The 20270-nt window shown below is 51.5% G+C and overlaps 2 protein-coding genes across 2 annotated transcripts; one reads left to right on the forward strand and one right to left on the reverse strand.

Annotated features, from left to right (window-relative positions):
• Positions 1 to 1962: 1962 nt before the first annotated feature.
• On the reverse strand, positions 1963 to 2919 carry LOC139674677 (olfactory receptor 14C36-like). The gene has a single exon (XM_071561284.1). It carries the CDS (start codon positions 2917 to 2919, stop codon positions 1963 to 1965), a length of 957 nt encoding a protein of 318 aa, XP_071417385.1.
• Positions 2920 to 13810: 10891 nt separating this feature from the next.
• Positions 13811 to 14773, forward strand: LOC139674679 (olfactory receptor 14C36-like). The gene has a single exon (XM_071561285.1). The coding sequence runs from the start codon at positions 13811 to 13813 to the stop codon at positions 14771 to 14773; it is 963 nt and encodes a 320-aa protein (XP_071417386.1).
• The last annotated feature ends 5497 nt before the right edge of the window (positions 14774 to 20270 follow it).

The raw sequence follows: 20270 nt of genomic DNA on the forward strand, positions 1-20270 counted from the left end.
TCCCCACAGAGCCTTTCTCCAGGGGAACACGTCTGTACTGGCCTGACCAGCCATTCCTGCAGCCCCTCCCCGTGCTCCCCACAGCCCCTGAGCTGGGGGTGCTGCTCTGCAGGGCACGGGGGCTGTGGTGCCTGGGGCCATGTGGGGACTCTGCTGGGCTGTGCTGGTCAGGCTGGGAGGCAGAGACAACTGATGGTGGTCCCTGTCACTGACCCCCTGCCACACAAGCTCTTGTGTGGCCATGGAGGGTGCTCAGAGGGGCCCTGCCTTGTTCCAGTGCTGGGAGATGGGTCTGGGTACTACACTGGATCCAAAGGTGGAATTTCACTGAGGGTAAGACAGGTCACTTAGACTCCTTTCCCTGTACCTGATGTGTCCCCTGGATCTGCAGAGCTCTTGTTTTTCAGTTTACACCCAGATATAGAATATAATCATGGACTGACCCCACACTTGACAGGCCTGTGCTCACTGGGCTGAATTTCCTGCTGACTCCTTGGCACAAACTGTCCCTGCAGGTCCTTTGAGTTCTCCTGGCTGTTCCCAGGTCTCTTCAATAAAACATTCTCCTGCCATCATTCCTGTCACAAGCTACAGAGACCCAGCAATGGTAATCCCAGATCATTCTCCATCTGCTTGGGCTCTGGCCATCAACAAGCAAAAGCAGATCTAATTTTCTCGAAGGCCACCCTGAGCCCCTGATCTCATCACACTGAGCCCCTGGAGAACAAGCCAAAAAAGGAGCCTCTTTAGTGTCCATTCTCTGTGCATGTTCTTCAGAGTGACTTTAGAAGAAGACCTAAGCCTGCAGGCACTGTGCTGAGGAGATCCCTTTCTGTGATGGAACTGCTGTTTGAGGCCAACTCTGCCACAAAAATGCCCATTGTCTGCTGGCAGTCACAGCACTCCCACTGAAGCAGAGCAAGCACAGGACCCAAAGAATTAACACAAAACAGTCTCTGAAGCCAGCCACAGGAAATATAGCTGGATAGAAACCAGGTTTGGGAGCTATCCAAAGATGGTCTTGAGGTCCGTCCAAACCAATACGAAATATGCAGGCAATAACATATAAGGGAGAAGCACAGCCCGAGCACAGGACACGGTGACCTGCAGGAAGAGACAAGAAATTTCAAACACAGCATTTTGGCACGATCTATATTAAAATCAGCAAAATTCAGTAGAAGTTGAAAAGTTCACCGAGGATGAGGAGGTGAAATGAGACCCCTACCAGGTGAAGTAACAGGAACTCCCACCATAATATTCCTCAAAACGACGACCCCACCCCTGACTCCGCCTGGACTCCACCTGCTCTATATATTATAACCAAGTGTTGCAATAACATGAATATGCATGTAAAAATGATGTAATCTCTCACACAAACTGTATAAATACTCTGGGTTCACACTGTTGACTTCGGAACTCTATTGTCCGACAAGAATCGGACGGTTCCCCAACGTTGCTTCAATAAATACCTTGCTGCTTAAAGATTAAAACTCTGTCTCTAAGCAGTTTCTTTGTGCCCCTTTGGGCATCACCACACAGAAACAGCCCGACCAAACTGGCAGAGCACTCAGATCTTACACCAACATGGGGTCTTAGAAGGAGAGTGTGGAAGTGGAAAGGGAGCAACTCTAAAAAGTCCTGCTGGTCCCCAGCAGTGCTGCTGTGCTGGACTCTTTCCCCTTCTCCTCTGCACATATGAAATTGCCCTGCAGCTTTATGAGGGTCCCACAGATAGGATCACAGATGAACAAGAACAGTTCAGGATAATTTATTTTCTTTGAATATAAAGAGAGCACAATTCCTCATTTACAGAGATTCTGGGTCACACAGGAGAACAAAGAATGACAAAAGAAATTAATAAAAAAATTTATTGTGCACAACATCCTGACAAGAAGAGCCAATTGACCATCACCAAAAACCTGAGGAGGCATGCTGGGCTTCTAATGAGTTACACTATGAACTCTATAGATCAGAAAACAGACAGGTTATTGTTGCTGAAAAGCATCCAGTCATCATTTTCCTCACAGCATCCTTGAGCTCCTGGTTCCTCAGGCTGTAGATGAGGGGGTTCACTGCTGGAGGCACCACCGAGTACAGAACTGACAATGTCAGATCCAGGGATGGGGAGGACATGGAGGGAGGCTTCAGGTAGGAAAATATGCCAGTGCTGACAAACAGAGAGACCACGGCCAGGTGAGGGAGGCACGTGGAAAAGGCTTTGTGCCGTCCCTGCTCAGAGGGGATCCTCAGCACAGCCCTGAAGATCTGCACATAGGAGAAAACTATGAAAATGAAACAACCGAACACTAAAGAGATACTAACCACAATGAGTCCAAGTTCTCTGCGGTAGTACTGTGAGCAGGAGAGCTTGAGGACCTGAGGCAGATCACAGAAGAACTGGCCCACGGCATTACCCTGGCACAGGGGCAGGGAAAATGTATTGACTGTGTGCAGCAGAGCATTGAGAAAGCCACTGGCCCAGGCAGCGGCTGCCATGTGGGCACAAGCTCTGCTGCCCAGGAGGGTCCCGTAGTGCAGGGGTTTGCAGATGGCAACATAGCGGTCGTAGCACATGATGGTGAGGAGGGAAATCTCTGTGACAATGAAGAACAAAAAGAAAAAGAGCTGTGCAGCACATCCCATGTAGGAGATGGTTGTGGTGTCCCAGAGGGAGTTGTGCATGGCTTTGGGGACAGTGGTGCAGATGCAGCCCAGGTCTGTGAGGGACAGGTTGAGCAGGAAGAAGTGCATGGGGGTGTGCAGGTGGTGGTCGCAGGCTACGGCGCTGATGATGAGGCCGTTGCCCAGGAGGGCAGCCAGGGAGATGCCCAGGAAGAGACACAAGTGCAGGAGCTGCAGCTGCCACGTGTCTGCCAATGCCAGGAGGAGGAACTGGGTGATGGAGCTGCTGTTGGACATGAGCTTCTCCTGGGTATAGCACCTGTCCAAGGAGAAAAATATAGTAACAAGTCACAGTACATGTTTCAGAAAAAACCTCTTCCAGTCCTTATGTAACACCCTCAGATCACCTCTTCTTCTTCACAAAAACCCTTCAGCTGGTCCATTTGAGGACTTCTGTTGAGGCCTGGCTCAGAAAGCTCCAGGGAAAAAGGAGCTCTTCTGATGTTCTGGAAGACTCAGTTCTGTCCTACAACAACAGATAAATAGGAACTGAAACTGATGTTAGTTTTAAGGCACCCATGGTACTAAAAAGCTTCTCAACATTGTCACTCCCATTTCACCCCAATGCAGAGCAGAGCTGTGGGGGTATAGTTTTGTTTCTTTCCTTCCATTTGCTACAACACAAGGAGTGAAATTTTTAAGGCAGGAATCCTTGGTATTTATACTCCTGTCTAAGAGAAAACCTGTGTGTCCTGTGAGGCAAAGAGATCATTCCTGCACTGTGGATCAGACAGCGTTTCCATCAGCCCTGCTCTCAGCTGCCCAAGGCTGTCACCTCTCTGATCTGCAGGGCAAAGGCACCCAGGGGTTCCCCTGAGGAGAAACTGGACACTGCTGAGAGCTGGTGACTCCAGTTTCCAAGGGCACATCTTCAAACTCCTCATCCTGTCTCATCCTAGAGAAGAGAGATATCTCAGCTCTCCCCTCCCACCAGGGGCACAGAGGGCTCATTGCAGCTGCCTGCACACACCTTGCAGCCCCACTGCCATGGCCTCAGTGCTGAGGGGCTGTGGGGAACACAAGGCTGCAATGGCACAGCTCTGCCCCTCAAGAAGGCATCCTGCTTGACAGCAGGATCATCCAGGGAAAGAACTGAATGTCCTAAAGATGTTACATCCTGACTGGAGAGTTCAGCAGACTCATTGCCCAGAGTTCCCACCTGAACTGGGGGCAAAGGCAGCATGAAGAGGAAGGGAAAATAGAAAAATTCCTCGCCACTCCTTTGGAGGCCCTACAGGGATAATCAGATGGCCAAAGGGAAAGGCTCTACTGGGTGATGGAGCTCAGAGGCTTGTTCTGGGCAGAAATCTGCAGAGCAGGGATGGGCCAGAGCTGCCCTAACCCCCCTCCCGAGGAATTGCAACAGCAGCTCCCTCTCACTCCCTTTCCAGGGCGGCTGCCTGGAGCTGTCCCTGCCAGCAGCTGCTTCCCTGGCAGTGCTCCCAGAGCCCAGCCCAGCCCTGGGTGCTCAGCTCTGCCCTGCAGAGCCCTCCCAGCACAGGGCACTGCCCAGGGACAGCTCTGCCTGTGCAGGCTCTGCTGGCAATCTCAAAGCAATCCTGAGGAGAATGGAAAAGAAGCACTGATGATGTGTGTACCTGGCAGATTTCTAATCCTCCCAGGTTTATTCATCAGTAGGTGTAAATGATTTGAAATGGAAGTGCCACCTCCTGAAATGAGAAATTAATTTCTACTTTTTATGGGCCAGATAGCCCACAGAAAAAGAATGTAAGAACAGGATAATTCCCTTTGAGGCAGCTGCTGCCTTTCTGTGCTTCTTGAAAAATATCCTGTGAAATCTCCTGCACTGCTGTCCAGCTCTGAGCAGCTTTGAACCACAGAGCACCTTATCCACACAAGGACCCAGATCTCAGCCATTGCTCCTTCCTCACAGCCCTTCTCCCCAGCCCTGTGAGCAGCTCCCCAGGCTGGCTGAGAGCTGACCCTGGCAGGCAGCAGAGTCCCTGCCCCAGCACAGCACCCTGGGCTGCAGGACCCTACTCTGCCCCACAGCCCTGGGCACCCCTGGCTGCAGCCCCCGGCTCCACAGCTATTCCAAAGTGCCCACCAACAGCCCCCTCCTCACACATCCCATCAGCTGGGGCTGGGACAGCTTTAGGAGATGCCTCCAGGAGCTGCCCCTGCATTGCCCTGCACCCACAGACTCACCGTGTCCAGCACTGCAAAGATTTCTCCTCAAGAGCTCTGAGTCATCCTCCCAATGCTGAGCCCCTTTAAGCTCTGTCTGTGCCCTGCTGGTGTCTCTGAGCTGCCCTGGCAGTGCCCTGAGCCCTGCTGGGCTGTGCACAGGAGCTGCTCCTGGGCAGAGCTGTCTCTCTGCAGCGCTGCCCGCTTGCCAGGAGCTCCCTGTGTGCCAGGAGCCCGGCCCAGCTCAGCAGCACAGCAACAGTCCAGGGCATTTAATGGCCCTCTGGGGGGTTTGTGTTGTTTACATCAGACTCAGTCCATCAGAGTGAGTTCAAAAAACTTCTCAAGAAGTCAAAGTCATATTGAAACACTGAATTTTCTTGTAGTGCTAATGGGTCCCACTGAGGGGCAAACTGAGAGTGTCCCCAGACTATAGTTAGAGCAGAAAATGGAGGCAGTGATGACAGTTGTGGACAAGCAAAGGAAAGGTGGCTCTGATGGTGAGTTATGCTGAAAGTGTTCCATTAATCCAGAGGGCCAAGCCCTGACACCCAGCACCTGGGAAAGCAGATTCTGTTCCTCCCTCATTCCTCAGGACTCTTCCTGGGGCAGTGGGATGTGGGATGTGCAATGCCAAGGGCAGGACAATGAGGTGGCGCCTCCCAGGCTGCTGAGCAGGGACAAGGAGGCAATGAGGCCCCAGGGCTGCAAGGCTCACTTGTCTCCTCATGCCATCAGGGGCACACACAGCAGCCATGGCCAAAGGCCTGCACAACTTGGCTCTCTTGGGGCCTTTCAGCTTCTGCACATCCCTGTCTCCTCTCCAGCCCAGGCTGTCCTACGGTGTCCATGCCCTGCCCCTTTCCCTGCAGGCTGTCGGCATCCCCCGGCTGCCCCACCTCGCTGGCCCCTTCCTGCACTGACATCTCTCCCTCCTCCCTGGATCTGCTTTGGAATATAAAGCCTTGGGCTGATCCAGGCCCTTTCTTTGTGTCACATTGCATCAGAGCATTTCTCTTGGAGTGAAATTCCTTTCCGCACAACTCCAGTCTGGACCTCCAAGGTGCCCTTGGTGACATTATTTCTTTCTCATTCTGTTTGTAACTACAAAAAGAAAAGCTCCACCATCCCTGACACCACCACTGTGACACTGCAGGACCTCATGGAATCACGGGGTCACTGTGGAATCTCATGGATTTAAGGGACCTCTGTCTCAGTGCAGGGCCTTGAGTAGCACAAGGGACCAGTGTGACACTGTGGAACCTCATGGAATTGTGACACTGTAGAGTCTTATTGAAACAATGGGATCATTGTAACTCTGCAACCTCATGGAATTAAGGGCTCATTGTGACTCTGCAGTGATGGAACAAAAGGGACACTCGGACACTTCAGAACTCCATGGAATCAAAGGGTCATTTTGGTGCTCTGGGACCTTATGGAACTGAAGGGAACCTGGGACACTGCAGAACCTCATGGAATGAAGGGATCACTGTGACATTGCAGGGCCTCATAGAACCAAAGGAATCCTTGGATAGTGTGGAAGCTCATGGTGTCACAGAGGTAACAGAAGTTTTAGACAGAGTTTATTAGAGAAGATGTCTCATTGAGCTGTGGGGACAGAAAGGACCCCTTGCTTTCTAAACTCCTTCGCAGAGAGGAGCCTGGGGGTGACTGAATCCAATCTTAGCCTCAGATTTACTGTGCAATTTAAATTTCAGGAATTATAGAGGTGTGATTGAATCACTTTTTTCCACAGGTTTTAATGATGGCAAATCAGATCTATAAAATGAGTTATTTGTTATGAGAAATGAACAGACAAAAGAACAGACAAGTGAACAGATGAAAGATCTTAATAATTTACTTAAATCTTCAGTACACTCTGGAAAAGCTAAAAACCTCCTAGTAGAGTATATTATAGCATAAAATAGTGCAGTGCACTGTGTCAAAGCAGTTATTTTAAAACAGTTGTGTTGAAGCCAGCAAAAAGAAACTATCATTAAGCAGAGATTGATGTAACTCTCACACAACTAAAGAGGGCAGATCTCTCTCCTTCCCTTAACCCCTGGTCAATGACCATGAAGAGCCGTCCCTGCTTCATGGGAGAAGCTCCACATGCTTCAAGACAGTCTGTGAAGGGATATGCCATATGGAAGTTGGACAGAGCTTTTAGAGCTATACAGTGAGGGATTGCTAGTCATGAATTTCCATGCCAGTGAGCAGCTTCTCTGTCAGATCCTGTTCCAAAAAGCAGGATGAGCATTTGCAGTTTGGTGAACCAGGCTGGTTTTAGCAGAATTCAACACCCAAACAGCCCCTTGGTGGCAGCAGTAACTCAGCCCAGAGAGCCTGCATTGTTTGCATTCTCTGAGTGGATTCTGGGCCTGATCAGGGCAGAACATCCTGCCATGGTCCATAAGGCTCTGCAGTGTCACAATGGCCCCTTGATGCCATGAGGTTCCAAAATGTCCTGAGGTTCATTTGGTTCCAGGAGTCCCCACAAGTCACAATGGCCCCTTGGTTCCATGAGATTCCGCAGTGCCCCAGGGTCCCTTTGGCTCCACCAGGCTCTTCACAAGTCACTATGGCCCATTGATTCCATGAGGTTCCAGTCTCCCAGGGTTCCTTTTTTTCATTTAATCTCTGAAGTCTCACAATGGCCTTTGATTCCATGAGGCTCCACAGTGCCCCAGAGCCCCTTTGGTTCCATGATGCCCTGCAGTGTCACAAAGCCCCTTCATTCCATCAGGCTCCTCAGTGTAACAACAGCCCCTTGTTCCATAAGGTTCTGAAATGTCTCAGTGTTCCTTGGGTTCCCTGAGGCCCTGCAGTGTCTCAATGGCCCCTCATATCCAAGAGGTTCCACAGTGTCCCTGAGTTCATTTGGTTTGATGAGGCCTCAGGTGTCACAGTGGCCTCTTCATTCCATGAGGTTCCAAAATGTTCCAGGGTTCCTTTGTTTCCATGAGGCCCTGAAGTGTCACAATGGCCTCTTGATTCCAGGAGGTTCCAAACTATCTGAGGATTCCTTTGGTTCCCACATGTCACAATTGCCCCATGGCTCCGTGAGGATCCACAGTGTCCCAGGTTTCCTTGGGTTCCAAAAGCCCTGGAGTGTCACAATGACTTCTTGATTCCATGAGCTTCCACAGTCTCCCTGGATTCCTTTGTTCCATGAAGGCCTAAAGTGTCTCAATGTCCCCATTGGTTCCAGGTGGTTCTGTGGTGTCACAGTGTCCCTTTGGTTCCAGGAGGTTCTGTGGTGTCACAGTGTCCCTTTGGTTCCAGGAGGTTCCACACTGTCCTTGCTGGAACACACCTGGTTGGATGTTGCCCCACCTGCAGAGCTGCCTCCAGCTCTGGGGTCCCAGCACAGCAAGGACAAGGAGCTGTTGGAGCGAGTCCAGAGGAGGCAGCAGGATGATCAGAGAGATGGAGCCGCTCTGCAATAAAGGAAGGGTGAGAGAATTGGGATTGTACAGCCTGGAGAAGAGAAGGCCTTGGGGTGACCTAATTGTGGTTGAAGGGAGCCAACAAGAAAGATGAAGAGAGACTGATTACAAGGATCTGCAGAGACAGGATAAGGGGGAAATGGCTTCACACTGATAGAGAGAAGGGTTAGATGAGATATTGGTAAGAAATTCTTTATGGTGAGGGTGGTGAGGCCCTGGCACAGGTTGTTAAGAGAAGTTCTGGCTGCTCCATCACTAGAAGTTGTTCAAGGCCATGCAGAATGTGGCTCTGAGCAACCTGGTCTAGTCAAAGGTGTTCCTGCCCCTGGGGTTGGAATGAGATGCTCTTTAAGGTCCCTTATGACCCAAAGCATTCTGTGATTCTGTGGCTGGTGGGTGATGTGGTGGTCAGGGCTGGCTTGGGCACAGAGACCATGAAATAATGGGGATTTCCATTGTGGGTGAAGGAAGGAGGGGCACCAGCAGAACTGACACCTTGGACTGACAGCTGACAGACTTTGGCCAGTTTGGGAAACTGATGGATGGAGTCCCTTGGGAGTCAGTCCTGAAGGAGAAAGGAGTGCAGGATGGATGCAGGTGTTTTAAGAAGCTCCAGGAGCTGTGCCTGTGTGACCTAAGACAAGCCAGGGGGCAAAAAGTATGGCCTGGTTAAACACAGACCATGGCCTGGAAGTTAGGAAAAAAAAAAGAGAGTGTATCACCTCTGGAAAGAGGGACAGAAATTATGGGGGCACCACAAGGATATAGTGAAGTTATGGAGGGTTAAAATGTGAAGGGTCAAAGACAAACTGGAACTGAATTTGGCCACTGAAGTTAAAGACAGCAAAAAAATGTGTGTCTAAACCCATGGGCAGCAAAAGGAAGGCTCAGGAGAGTCTTTGTTTTTTGCTGGATGTAGAGGCAGGACAGGGTCAGGGCAGGAGGAAATGGCTGAGAGAATGAATGTCTTCTTTGCCTTGGTGTTTAACACCAAAACTTAGTTGTCTTTTGGATACCCAAGTTCCCTGACTAGAAGTTGGTGATGAGAGTCTGATTGAAGCCCCTGCAATCCAGGAGGAAAATGTGAGTGACCTGCTCTGCCAATGAGACCCCCACAAGTCCCTGCCCACATGGGATGCACCTGAGAGTGCTGAGGGAGCTGGAGAAAGAGCTGGCCAAGCCACTTTCACTCATTGCCCAGCAGCCCTGGTGAACTGGAGAAGTCCCAGCTGACAAACTGTGATGCCCATTTACAGACAGGGCCAGAAGGACCTGAACAACTCCAGACCTGTCAGCCCAACCTTCGTACCAGGGAAGTCCATGGAGCAGATCATCCTGAGTGCCATCACACGGCACGTGAAGGAACCCAAGGAATAAGGGTCAGTCAGTGTGGGTTTTGGAAAGGCAGATCCTGCATGACCACACTGACCCCCTTCTATTACAAAATGACCCACTCAGGAGATGAGGGAAAGGCTGTGGATGTGTCTCTCTGGAATTCAGTCAAGTCTTTGGCACCACCTCCCACAGCATCTCCTGCAGAAACTGGCTGGCATGGCTGGGATGAGGGAACTGTTTGCTGGGTGAAAAACTGACTGATGGCCCAGAGATTGGTGGGGAATGGAACCAAATCCAGGTGGGGCTGGTCACTAGTGGAGTTCCCCAGGGCTCAGTGTTGGGGCTGGTCCTTTTTAACACCATTATTGATGATCTGGACAAGGGGATGGAGTGCACACTCAGTACATTTGTGGTCAAGACGAAGGTGGATTTAACTGTGGATGTGCTGGAGGGCAGGAAGGTTCTGCAGAGGGATTTGGACAGGCTGGATCAATAAAGCCTAGTGTCAGGTCCTGCCCTTGGGTCCCCACAACCCCATGGAATGCTCCAGGCTGTAGGCAGAGTGTCTTGAGAGCTGCTCATCAGGAAGGGACTTGGGATGTCTATTTGAGAGCAGCAGAATATGAGCCAGAGAGTGCCCATGTGGGCAAGAAGCCCAATGGCATCCTGGCCTGTATGGAAAATAGTGTGGCCAGCAGGACCAGGACAGAGATTGTCCATCTGCACTGGTCACAGGTGAGGCCCCACCTCAAGACCTGTGTCCAATTCTGGGCCCCTCACTGCAAAAAGGACATTGAGGGCCTGGAGCATGTCCAGTGAAGGGAGTGGAGCTTGGGAAGAGTCTGGAAATAATGTGTCATGAGGAATGGCTAAAGGAACTGGTGTTCTGGAGTCTGGAGAAGAAGAGGCCCAGAGACAGTGTCATTCCTCTCTACAAAGACCCAAAAGGAGGTTTTAGTGGGGTGGGATTTGTTCTGTGCTATCAAGGCTGTAGTGACCAGATGAGAGGAAACGGCTCTTAATTGCATCAGTTGAAGTTTAGATTAGATATTAAATTTTTTTTTCACTGAGTGTATAGGCATTTGAATAAGTAGCTCAGTGAAATGGTGGTGTCTCTGGAAGTGTTCACATGGCATCTGGATTAGCACCCTGAGAAATGGTTTAGGGGTGATTATGGTGGTTTTTCATTCAGAGTTGGACCAGAGGATCTTGAAGGTCTATTCCAAGCCTGATGGTTCTGTGATTCTGTGACCTGTCATCACTGTTTCCAGGTTTGTGCTTTTACAAGAAACTAGAAAAGTTTTCTGAGTTTGATTCCTCAGTGGGACCCATTAGCACTGCAAGCAACTTTACAGTTTGAATCTGACTTTTGTTTCTCAAGAGGTTCCTGCAACTTTCCTCAGGGTCTGATGTTCAGGGACTCAGCACCAAACCCCCCAGAGGGCCATTAAATGCCCTGGGCTGTTGCTGTGCTGCTGAGCTGGGCCGGGCTCCTGGCACACAGGGAGCTCCTGGCAAGCGGGCAGCGCTGCAGAGAGACAGCTCTGCCCAGGAGCAGCTCCTGTACACAGCCCAGCAGGGCTCAGGGCACTGCCTGCACACACCGAGGGCACAGCAGAGAAGGGACAGAGATGAGAGGCAGCCTGGGCTGGGAGGGGACTGAGCTCTCACTACAGGAGAAACCTCCACAGTATTTGAATGAAGAATTCTCTGGCTGTAGGAAAGTTAATCTTCCCTTCCTGCAAGGATCTCCTAAAGCTGGCACATCCCACAGCATCCAGGATCTATGAGAAGGACTCTCACAGTTCATCTAGCAGGCAAGACGTGGCCATATGGCAGAGCAGGACAGGACCTGCAGGCAGTAGAGACACAAGGGAAGTGAGAAAGAGGTTTAGATATCCTGGGGTTGGAGGACAGGTGAGAGCCCTTCAGAAGAGGAATCTTCACAGCCCTTTGCCAAGGTAAGTCTCTGGCTGCAGAGCAGTGCAGGTGAGTTCCTGGAAGTGTCTCTTACACCTGCCAAATGTTACCACTGAGAAGACCTGCCAGGATGGCTCTCCTGGATTTCCTGGTGTGGAGCATCAGAGGCACAGGGCAAGAAGGTTCCCTTCTCCCAGGGATGGCTGTTGGGTGTGAGGGTGGGGGTGCAGCCAGGGGTGCCCAGGGCTGTCCTGCAGAGCAGGGTCCTTCAGCCCAAGGCTCTGTGTGCTGGGGCAGGGGCTCTGCTGCCTGCCAGGGTCAGCTCAGCCTGGCCAAGGAGCTCCTCATAGCCCTGCAGGGCGAAGGTGTGGGTGGAAGGGGTGACCCCTCCTGGCAGGGCAGGGCTGAGCAGGGCAGGGCAGGGTCCTTCAGCTACAATGGCTCTGGGCTTCTCTCAGCTTCAGCTCCACCTCCTGCCATGTCCAAGGGCACTTCTCAGGAACCACATCCACTCAGAACACCTTCCCCTCCCCAGCCACCTCACCTTGTCTGGGATCTGCTCTCCAGCCCCTGCACATGCAGAGCTGCCCCTGGGCTGTGTGAGCACTGGAGGGAGCTGAGCTGGGCACAGGGAGGTGGCTGCTGGCAGGAACAGCTCCTCCCAGCACAGACAGGCAGGGAGGGAGAGGGAGCTGCTGCCACAAATGCTGGGGAGGGGCATGTGGGCACCTCCCTGCTGGCCCTGTGGCACAGACACCTTCCCCTGACCAACTCCTCCCTGGGCTCCTTTCCCAGCCTAAGCAGAGCCTCTGCCCTCAGGCCCGTGGGGGCTCAGGTTTGCATTGTCCTGCAGCAGCCAGAGCCCAGGGAAGGATAAGCTTCTGGTTTCCATCTATCTCTGCGTTTCCCTCCTCCCTTGGCAGGAGCATTGTGGCATTTCACTGCCATCATCTGTTGCCTGTGCTGTCCTTGTTCTCACCTTTGGCTCTTCTGAGCCAGTGCAGGGGTTTGAGGGTGGCGGGTTCAGTTCCTGTCCGGGCACAAACCCTTTGGGTCCTGCTGTAGTGATGTTTCTGTGGGAGCAAAGTGCCCAGGACCCCTCCAGGCAACTTCAGGATATCCATCTGTTTCCCGGGGTCTCCTGCAGGGTTGCAGGATGCCCTCCAAAGGGGCACAGCTCTCCCACAGTATCTCTGTGCTGTCTAGGAACTCCATAGAGAAATCACCTCAATGCTAAATCCATGGAAATGCTCTGGGCATCTGCAGTGATTGCTCTGTGTCTCAGCCTGGGAGGAGAGAGATGAAAAAGGTGAGGAGTTTGTCTTTCTGCTCTTTGGACCCAGATTTCTGGGTTCCTCTGCCCTCAGCAGTCTGCAGTTTTGTTTTGGGGGAACAGTTGTGTGTGATGCTCATCCAGCTCCAAGCTGCCAGCACAGGGCAGGTGAGAACAGCACTGATGGACAGAACAGCTCTTCTGTCTCCACTAAGGGACTGTCCCTTTGCCTCTCAGGATGCACAAGACTTGACCTACAGAGCAAATAGATTGTCAGCGATTTCAAGCATCCACAACCATTACTAACTATGGCAGGTGCAACTGGGTGAACAAATAGAAGTAATTCCCTCAGCTCAGTTCTTCAGCTGGCAAAGTGCAAACAGCCATGCTGAGAAGCTCTTTGAAGTATCACAAGGGAGGAGAAGAAGGAAGGAGAGATACTGATCTCTTCTCTGTCACTGGCCAGTGACAAAATCCGAGGGAATGACTGAACATTCCAAGGGAAGTTAAGGTTGGATATTAGAAAAAGGTTCTTCTCCCAGAGAGTGATTGGGCAATTGAAGAGGCTCCCCAGGGCAGTGGTCACAGCACGAAGGCTGACAGAGCTCAGGATGTACTTGTAGAAAGCTCTCAGGGACATGGTGTAATTCTTGGGAATGATTCTCTGCAGGGCTAAGGGTTGCACTCCATGATCCTTGGGGGGCCTTTCCAGCTCAGAATATTCTGTGAGTACAATTAGAGATCACCCTGTGTTCTGGGTTCCCTCTCACTGATAAACAAGAAGGACTCCTCAGGAGCCCATCACAGAGTTACTGGTTCCAGTGGGCCCCTTATGCAGCAAACCCCAGAGCTCAGGGGAAGGAGCTGCAGGGAAGTCTGACTGTGGGGAGTGAGCCTGAGAGTGGAGTGGCTGTGACATATGCAGTGTTTTGCTTGTAGAAATCTGGCCTAAATAATTCCTGTCTTTTCCTCCTCAACAGATCAAAATATTCTGAGGAACAAAATGTCCAACAGCAGCTCCATCAGCCAGTTCCTCCTGCCATTGGCAGACACGCGGCAGCTGCAGCTCCTGCACTTGTGGCTCTTCCTGGGCATCTTCCTGGCTGCCCTCCTGGGCAACGGCCTCATCATCAGCGCCGTAGCCTGCGACCACCACCTGCACACCCCCATGCACTTCTTCCTGCTCAACCTGTCCCTCACAGACCTGGGCTGCATCTGCACCACTGTCCCCAAAGCCATGCACAACTCCCTCTGGGGCACCACAACCATCTCCTACATGGGATGTGCTGCACAGCTCTTTTTCTTTTTGTTCTTCATCATGACAGAGTTTTTCCTCCTCACCATCATGTCCTACGACCGCTACATTGCCATCTGCAAACCCCTGCACTACGGGACCCTCCTGGGCAGCAGAGCTTGTGCCCACATGGCAGCAGCTGCCTGGGCCAGCGGCTTTCTCCATGCTCTGCTGCACACAGCCAATACATTTTCCCTGCCCCTGTGCCAGGGCAATGCCCCGGGCCAGTTCTTCTGTGAAATCCCTCAGATCGTCAAGCTCTCCTGCTCACACTCCTACCTCAGGGAAGTTGGGCTTCTTGTGGTTAGTGCCTGTTTAGCTTTTGGCTGTTTCATTTTCATGGTTTTCTCCTATGTGCAGATCTTCAGGGCTGTGCTGAGGATCCCCTCTGAGCAGGGACGGCACAAAGCCTTTTCCACGTGCCTCCCTCACCTGGCCGTGGTCTCCCTGTTTGTCAGCACATCATTTTTTGCCTACCTTAAGCCTCCCACGATCTCCTCCGCATCTCTGGATCTGGCATTGTCAGTTCTGTACTCGGTGGTTCCTCCAGCACTGAACCCCTTCATCTACAGCCTGAGAAATAAGGAACTGAAGGATGCTGTGAGGAAAATAATGACTCGATGCATTTTTACAGTAAATACCTGCCTGTTTTCATGTGCAAATCACTCATAAAGAAACTCATTACCTGTCCAACCTTCTGTCTCAGGTTTTGGGTGATGATTATGGTGCTTATTTTTTTCTTTTTTCTTCTTAAGTTGTGTGCAACTAAACTTTATTTTTGATCCTCAGTTTTTCTTTAATCCTTAAACTTTTGTGTTTTACTTGGAGATGGTGTAAATGAGAGAATGATCATTTTAATATTTAAAGCAAATAAAAGATATTGGTACAGTTTGTTTGTTCCAGTTCCTTCTTTTGTGGCCACAGGAAGGCCAGTGGCAGTGCCTGTGTGCAGAGGGAGAGAGTAAGACTATCACAGCACAGCAGCATTGCCAGGGAGCACCAGCACTTTGTCTTTTTATATCTGCTCCTTTTCCACTTCCACACTCTTCTTCCAACCCTACTGTTGCTATAAGGCCTCAGTGCTCTTGCAACTTGGTCACATCCTGCTGCATGTCCGTCCTGGGCTCACAGGCAGGGACAGGCCGTGGGCACTGCTGGGACACAGCTGGGCTGCACAACAGCAGCTCCATCAGGGAAGGGCATCTCCTGAGGGCAGGGCAGGAAGGCTTTCAGCTTTCTCCAAAGTTGCCAATAGGAATGTGCTCAACGAAGTGTCCTGGTAACGTAAATCCCAGTGCCCAGTTGCAGAATGTGAGTGTGCAGGGTGGGGGCACAAAGCAGTTTCCTTGCACAGCCAGATTTCCTGGGATGGGTCTGAAGCACGAGCAGAGCAGGGTCTGGCCTGTGTCTTTGTTCCATGGACAGCCTGGGAAGGTGACCCAGAGCAATTCTCAAAGACCAGCCCCTGAGAACACAATTCCTGGCACTGCCCTCTCACCCCACCTGCAACAGGACATTTATCTCTCCACAGAAAGGCATCAAGTGATCAGGTCAGAAGTTCATGTTTGCTCCATATAGAGGGGACTTCAGCATGTATATCATGTCTATGTGGGGACATGAACTTGAGTGAGCACAAACAGCATCAGCTGTTCCTGGGGTGCCATAAATCTGATGGGACAGGCAGTGTCCTGATGTCACTTCCATTTTAGACTCATGTGCCCTGGGAAACCCCCTGGATGCAGCCCTGGGATGTGCTTCTGAGCACAGAGTTCCACGTGTCATTCCCTTAGGCCATGGGGCATCTCAGAGAGGGGCAGAGCAGGTGACACCCCACAGGGCTGAGGTGCCTCCAGGCCCTGGCAGTGGCAGCAGGAGCCCAGGGAGACACTGCACCTGCTGCCAGGAACTGTCTGTGTGTGTGCAAGGGAAGGACTCGTGTCTCTGAACAGCCCTGGGAGTGTGAGCAGGTCATGAGCCCAGCTCAGGTGTGGGCACCTGTCAGAGCCCTGACATTCCTCGGTGTGGCTTCAAGAATAACTCTGTCTATCCCAATAAAATTTCTCCCACCTGCGTCCTCAAATACACTGGACATGTCCCTGTCTGTTCTGTCCCCCTGCCCTCCCTTCTGGCCTGTCCCTTTCCCTGCCCAGCAGGAAACCAGCCTGGCTGGGCAGCATTTCCCCTGTGCAGGCAGAAAGGGCTCTGCAGGCAGCAGCAGCTTTGCCCTCCAGCAGGCAGCATTCCTGCCCTTTCCCAGAGCACAGAGCACAGCTGGACAGTGGGATGCAGCCAGAGGCACACACACCTCCATGGGTCACCCCTCTGAGCTGCCTGCACAGCTTCAGTGAGCACCCAACAGAGAAACAAATGCTCTCAGTCACAGCTGTCCAGGCAGGGAAGAGGGGACATGAAGATTAAAGGAGATAAAGAAGGTAAAGGGAAGAATAAATATTTCCATTGATAAAAGGGATTAGGAAATTCAGACATCATCCATGGAGTTTTCACTCTTTGAAATAAGGACTCTCCACAACCTTCAGAAAATCTTCTTGTCTCCCTCATGACCTGCCCCATGACTCTGTTGGGAACAGCCTCATCATGAGGCTGCAAGAGGAAAACTTTCAAACCTTCCACAGTTCCGTCCCGAGTGTCCCCTGAGTGGGGACAGCAGAGTCTCTTCTCCCAGCACTGTCCCTGCCATTTCCTGTACCTTTGGCACATACAGAGTGTTTCCTGCTGGTGGCCACATCCCATGACCAGCACTGGGCTGTTTGTCAACCCTGCTCTCTGCAAGACTCATGGACTGGAAGGGTTGTCTCCAGCAGAGCTGCACCCTGGCTCGAGGGAGTTCTGTCATCCACAGTCATGGTATCCTTTTTGTCCCACACACTGTTTGTGGCCCTGACTTTCTGCATCACATCTTCTGTGGCCTGGTCAAGGTGCTGGAACTCTCCTGCAGTGACACCATGACACTCTTGCTCTGCTTTCCCAGCCTGATTTTTAGCTCCAGTCTTCCTTTTCCATTTACAGGAGCATCCTGTGTGTGCTTCAGAGCTGCCATCCTGGGGCAGCTCCTGCCCAGCACAGGCAGCCACAAGGTCTCTCCACCTGCTCCTCTCACCTCACCATGGCCACTGTTTTCTGCAGCATCCCCATCCTTGCCCAGCACAGCCCTCCTGGGATAGTTTCACACAGCCCTTGCTCTACATCATCCTCATGCACCTGCTCACTCCCCTCACCTACAGCCTGGTGGCCAGAAACATTCAGGACAGGGAGGCATCAGGGAAAATGCTCTGGACAGCCATGGAGTGCACAGAGAGACCATTGGAGTGGTGGGTCTTCAGGAAGAAATCCCTGCTGCCTCCCTTCTGAATGACCCCAGGGAGCTGGACAGGCCTGTGTTGTGTGGTGGGCACTAAACTGGAACTGTGGGATATGGAAAAGGCCTTTGGTGCCAGGGATATTGAGCAGGCTGGGCAGGGTCATTGTGAGACCTCTTTCAAACCCCTTGGAAAGGCCAGAGCCATCCCAGACATTTCTGGGGACTTCAGAAAGGCAGAAATGGAACTAGTTTGCAAACAGTGCAGGAGGGAGGATTGGGAGAGTTCCAGACTGATCAGGCTCAACAGGGAAGGGGATATGGCAAGTCCTCCTGCAGCCATTTCCAGGCATGGGAAGGACAAGGGAAGAGATTGCAGAATCCATTTAGGAGGAAAAAGAAAGGGACATTGTGTGCCCAAACTTTAGCAAGGCCTTTGCCATGGTCTGCCATAGTCTCCTTATGGCCAGATTGGTGACAGCTGGACTAAAGAAGTGGAACGTGTGATAGGTGGGAATTTGGCTGAAGGAGAAGTGTCAAATAAAAGTAATGGTACAGAGTCCTCTTGGCAGCAACTTCCTGGTGAGATCCCTCAGTGACCAGCCCTTGACCACCAATACAGAACATTTTTATTATCTCTCTGTCCAATGGGACAAACTGCATTTTCAAATCCTTTGTGTATGATACCAATTTCAGGGAGCCCTTGAGCAACCAGCCTTCGTTTAAAGATCAATATTGGAATGGGAACTCCAATAAAATGAACTCTTTCCCCTTTTGTTCCCCACAAATACACAGAGACAAAATATGAGGAGGTATTAAATGAAAGAAATAATTTTGGTGACCAGAAATACAGCAGCAAAAGCAACAATACCAAGGGAACAGTTCAAACCAACAACAGAGAGAGAGAGAAATAGCTTTTATTTCTCCCCCACCCTTGTCCCAACTCCCTTTTTTGTACAGATAGAAATGCTGATCAACATGTGCCTCCCATTCCCCTTTGCCCCCCTGGAGGAACAAAGAACAAAAAGTAAAACCACAGGAAAGAGGAGACAAAGCAAAATCTGGAAAATGCCTCATACGAGACAAGTTGTGCTGCTGAAGCAAACGCTGACTCCAGAGGGGCCCAAGGGGCGGCAGAGCCGCGACTCTGGTTCATGTGGCAGTGGGGGGGAGGCAGCGGGTCTGCTGATCCCATGGAGTTCTGGGGTCCCAGTGCCCCCTTTGTTCCTGAGGTTCTGAAATGACTCAGGGTCCCTTTTCTTCCATGGGTTTTCCTGCATGTCACAATGGCCCCTTAATCCCATGAGGTTCCAGTGTCCCTATGGCATCTTGATTTCATGAGGCTGAACAGCATCCCTCAGTTCCTTTGGCTCCATCAGGCCCTGTGGTGCCACAATTGCCCCTTGATTTGAAAAGGCTCCTCAGTGTCCCGGGGTTCCTTTATTTCCATGACACCCAGCAGTGTCAAAATGACCCCTTGATTCCATAAGGTTCTGAAACATTTCAGTTATTTTGTCCATGAAGCCCAGCATGTCACAATGGCCCTTTGACTCCATGAGGTTGCACAGTGTCATCACCAAGCTGAGCCCATCCAGATGGGAGTTCTGGGGAGACTGCGAGGAACTGAGATAATTGGGGAAGGAAAGAGGAGCTTGGACAACAGAGAGGAAACATTTTGATGATGTCAAAACAGGTTCAGGTTGTGCTGAGGGTTCTGAAACACTGACTTTGAAAACACTTCTGACAGACTTTTATGCAATTTCTGATCTCAAGCCCCAACCTAAAAGTGCCGCTACTCCTATTCAAAGGAATCCACTGCTCTAATCCAAACCTCAATCTGACCTCGAAGGAAAAGGCCAAACCCAGCACTCCAGACTCTTATTTGTACTCTAATGCCCATCCCAAACCTACACCTGCAGTATTATTATGAAACCCCCAAGCTTTAATCCTAACCCAGACCAAAAATCTTTCCCCCTAATCATGAACCACACTCTGTCAGCAGAACCCCAAACATCCCTAAACTTCTGCCTAATCCCTACCCTGAGCTCTAAACCCCAACCCTTGACCATTAACTACTCCCAAACAGCCCTTGGGAGCAGGACAAGGACCTTGAGGGCCCAGAGCAGGCACAAGGTGTTGGAGAGGAATGTGAGGTGACCTGGACCTGATCAGCTCATGGCACACAAGGAGCAGATGGGTGGCAATGCTGTGAGGAGTCAGCTGTGCCTCAGCATCTCCAGGGGGCCATGGCTGGGAAGGGGCTGCCAGGTCACATCTGTCACCTCCCTGACAGGCAGCAGCAGCCTTGGGCACCCAGAGGCAGCTGAGCCACCTGTGCACACACCCTGAGAGCTGCCCCAGCTGAGAGTCCCTCTCAGGGGCCCTGAGGAGCTCTGGGCTCTGGCAACACAAACCTGCTGGAGTTTTAGAAGGCAAAGAGGCCAGTCCTGCCCTGGGGGCACAATGACCCAGAGATGAGGGCAGGGACCTGAACAGCTCTGGAGTGACCCTGAGGAGAAGGGCCTGGGCTGTGTGAGGGATTTCCTGAGGCACAGGGGCTCAGGATCAAAGTGAATAAGGACAACTGGACATGAGGCTGCCTTGGGGGAAGTGTGGCCACCCAGACAAGGGAGGTGTCACCCCCTTGGACTGAGCCCTGGGGTAACACATCTGGACTGATGTGTCTGGGTTTGAGGTTCCCCATTGTGGAAGAATGAGGATGAACTGGAGAGGGCTCAAGGAAGATCTGATTGGGCATTGAACAGTCACCCTGGGGCACTGGTCACAGCTCCAAGCCCGACAGAGTTCAAGGAGAGTTTGGATGATCCTCACATGGTTTCACTCCTATGGATG

Source organism: Pithys albifrons, chromosome 7 (assembly GCF_047495875.1).
Source record: "Pithys albifrons albifrons isolate INPA30051 chromosome 7, PitAlb_v1, whole genome shotgun sequence".
NCBI classification, from domain to species: Eukaryota; Metazoa; Chordata; class Aves; order Passeriformes; family Thamnophilidae; genus Pithys; species Pithys albifrons.

Coding starts and splice junctions, on each gene's coding strand:
- LOC139674677 (XM_071561284.1), bottom strand. CDS start 2,919: ATGTCCAACAGCAGCTCCATCACCCAGTTCCTCCTCCTGGCATTGGCA.
- LOC139674679 (XM_071561285.1), top strand. CDS start 13,811: ATGTCCAACAGCAGCTCCATCAGCCAGTTCCTCCTGCCATTGGCAGAC.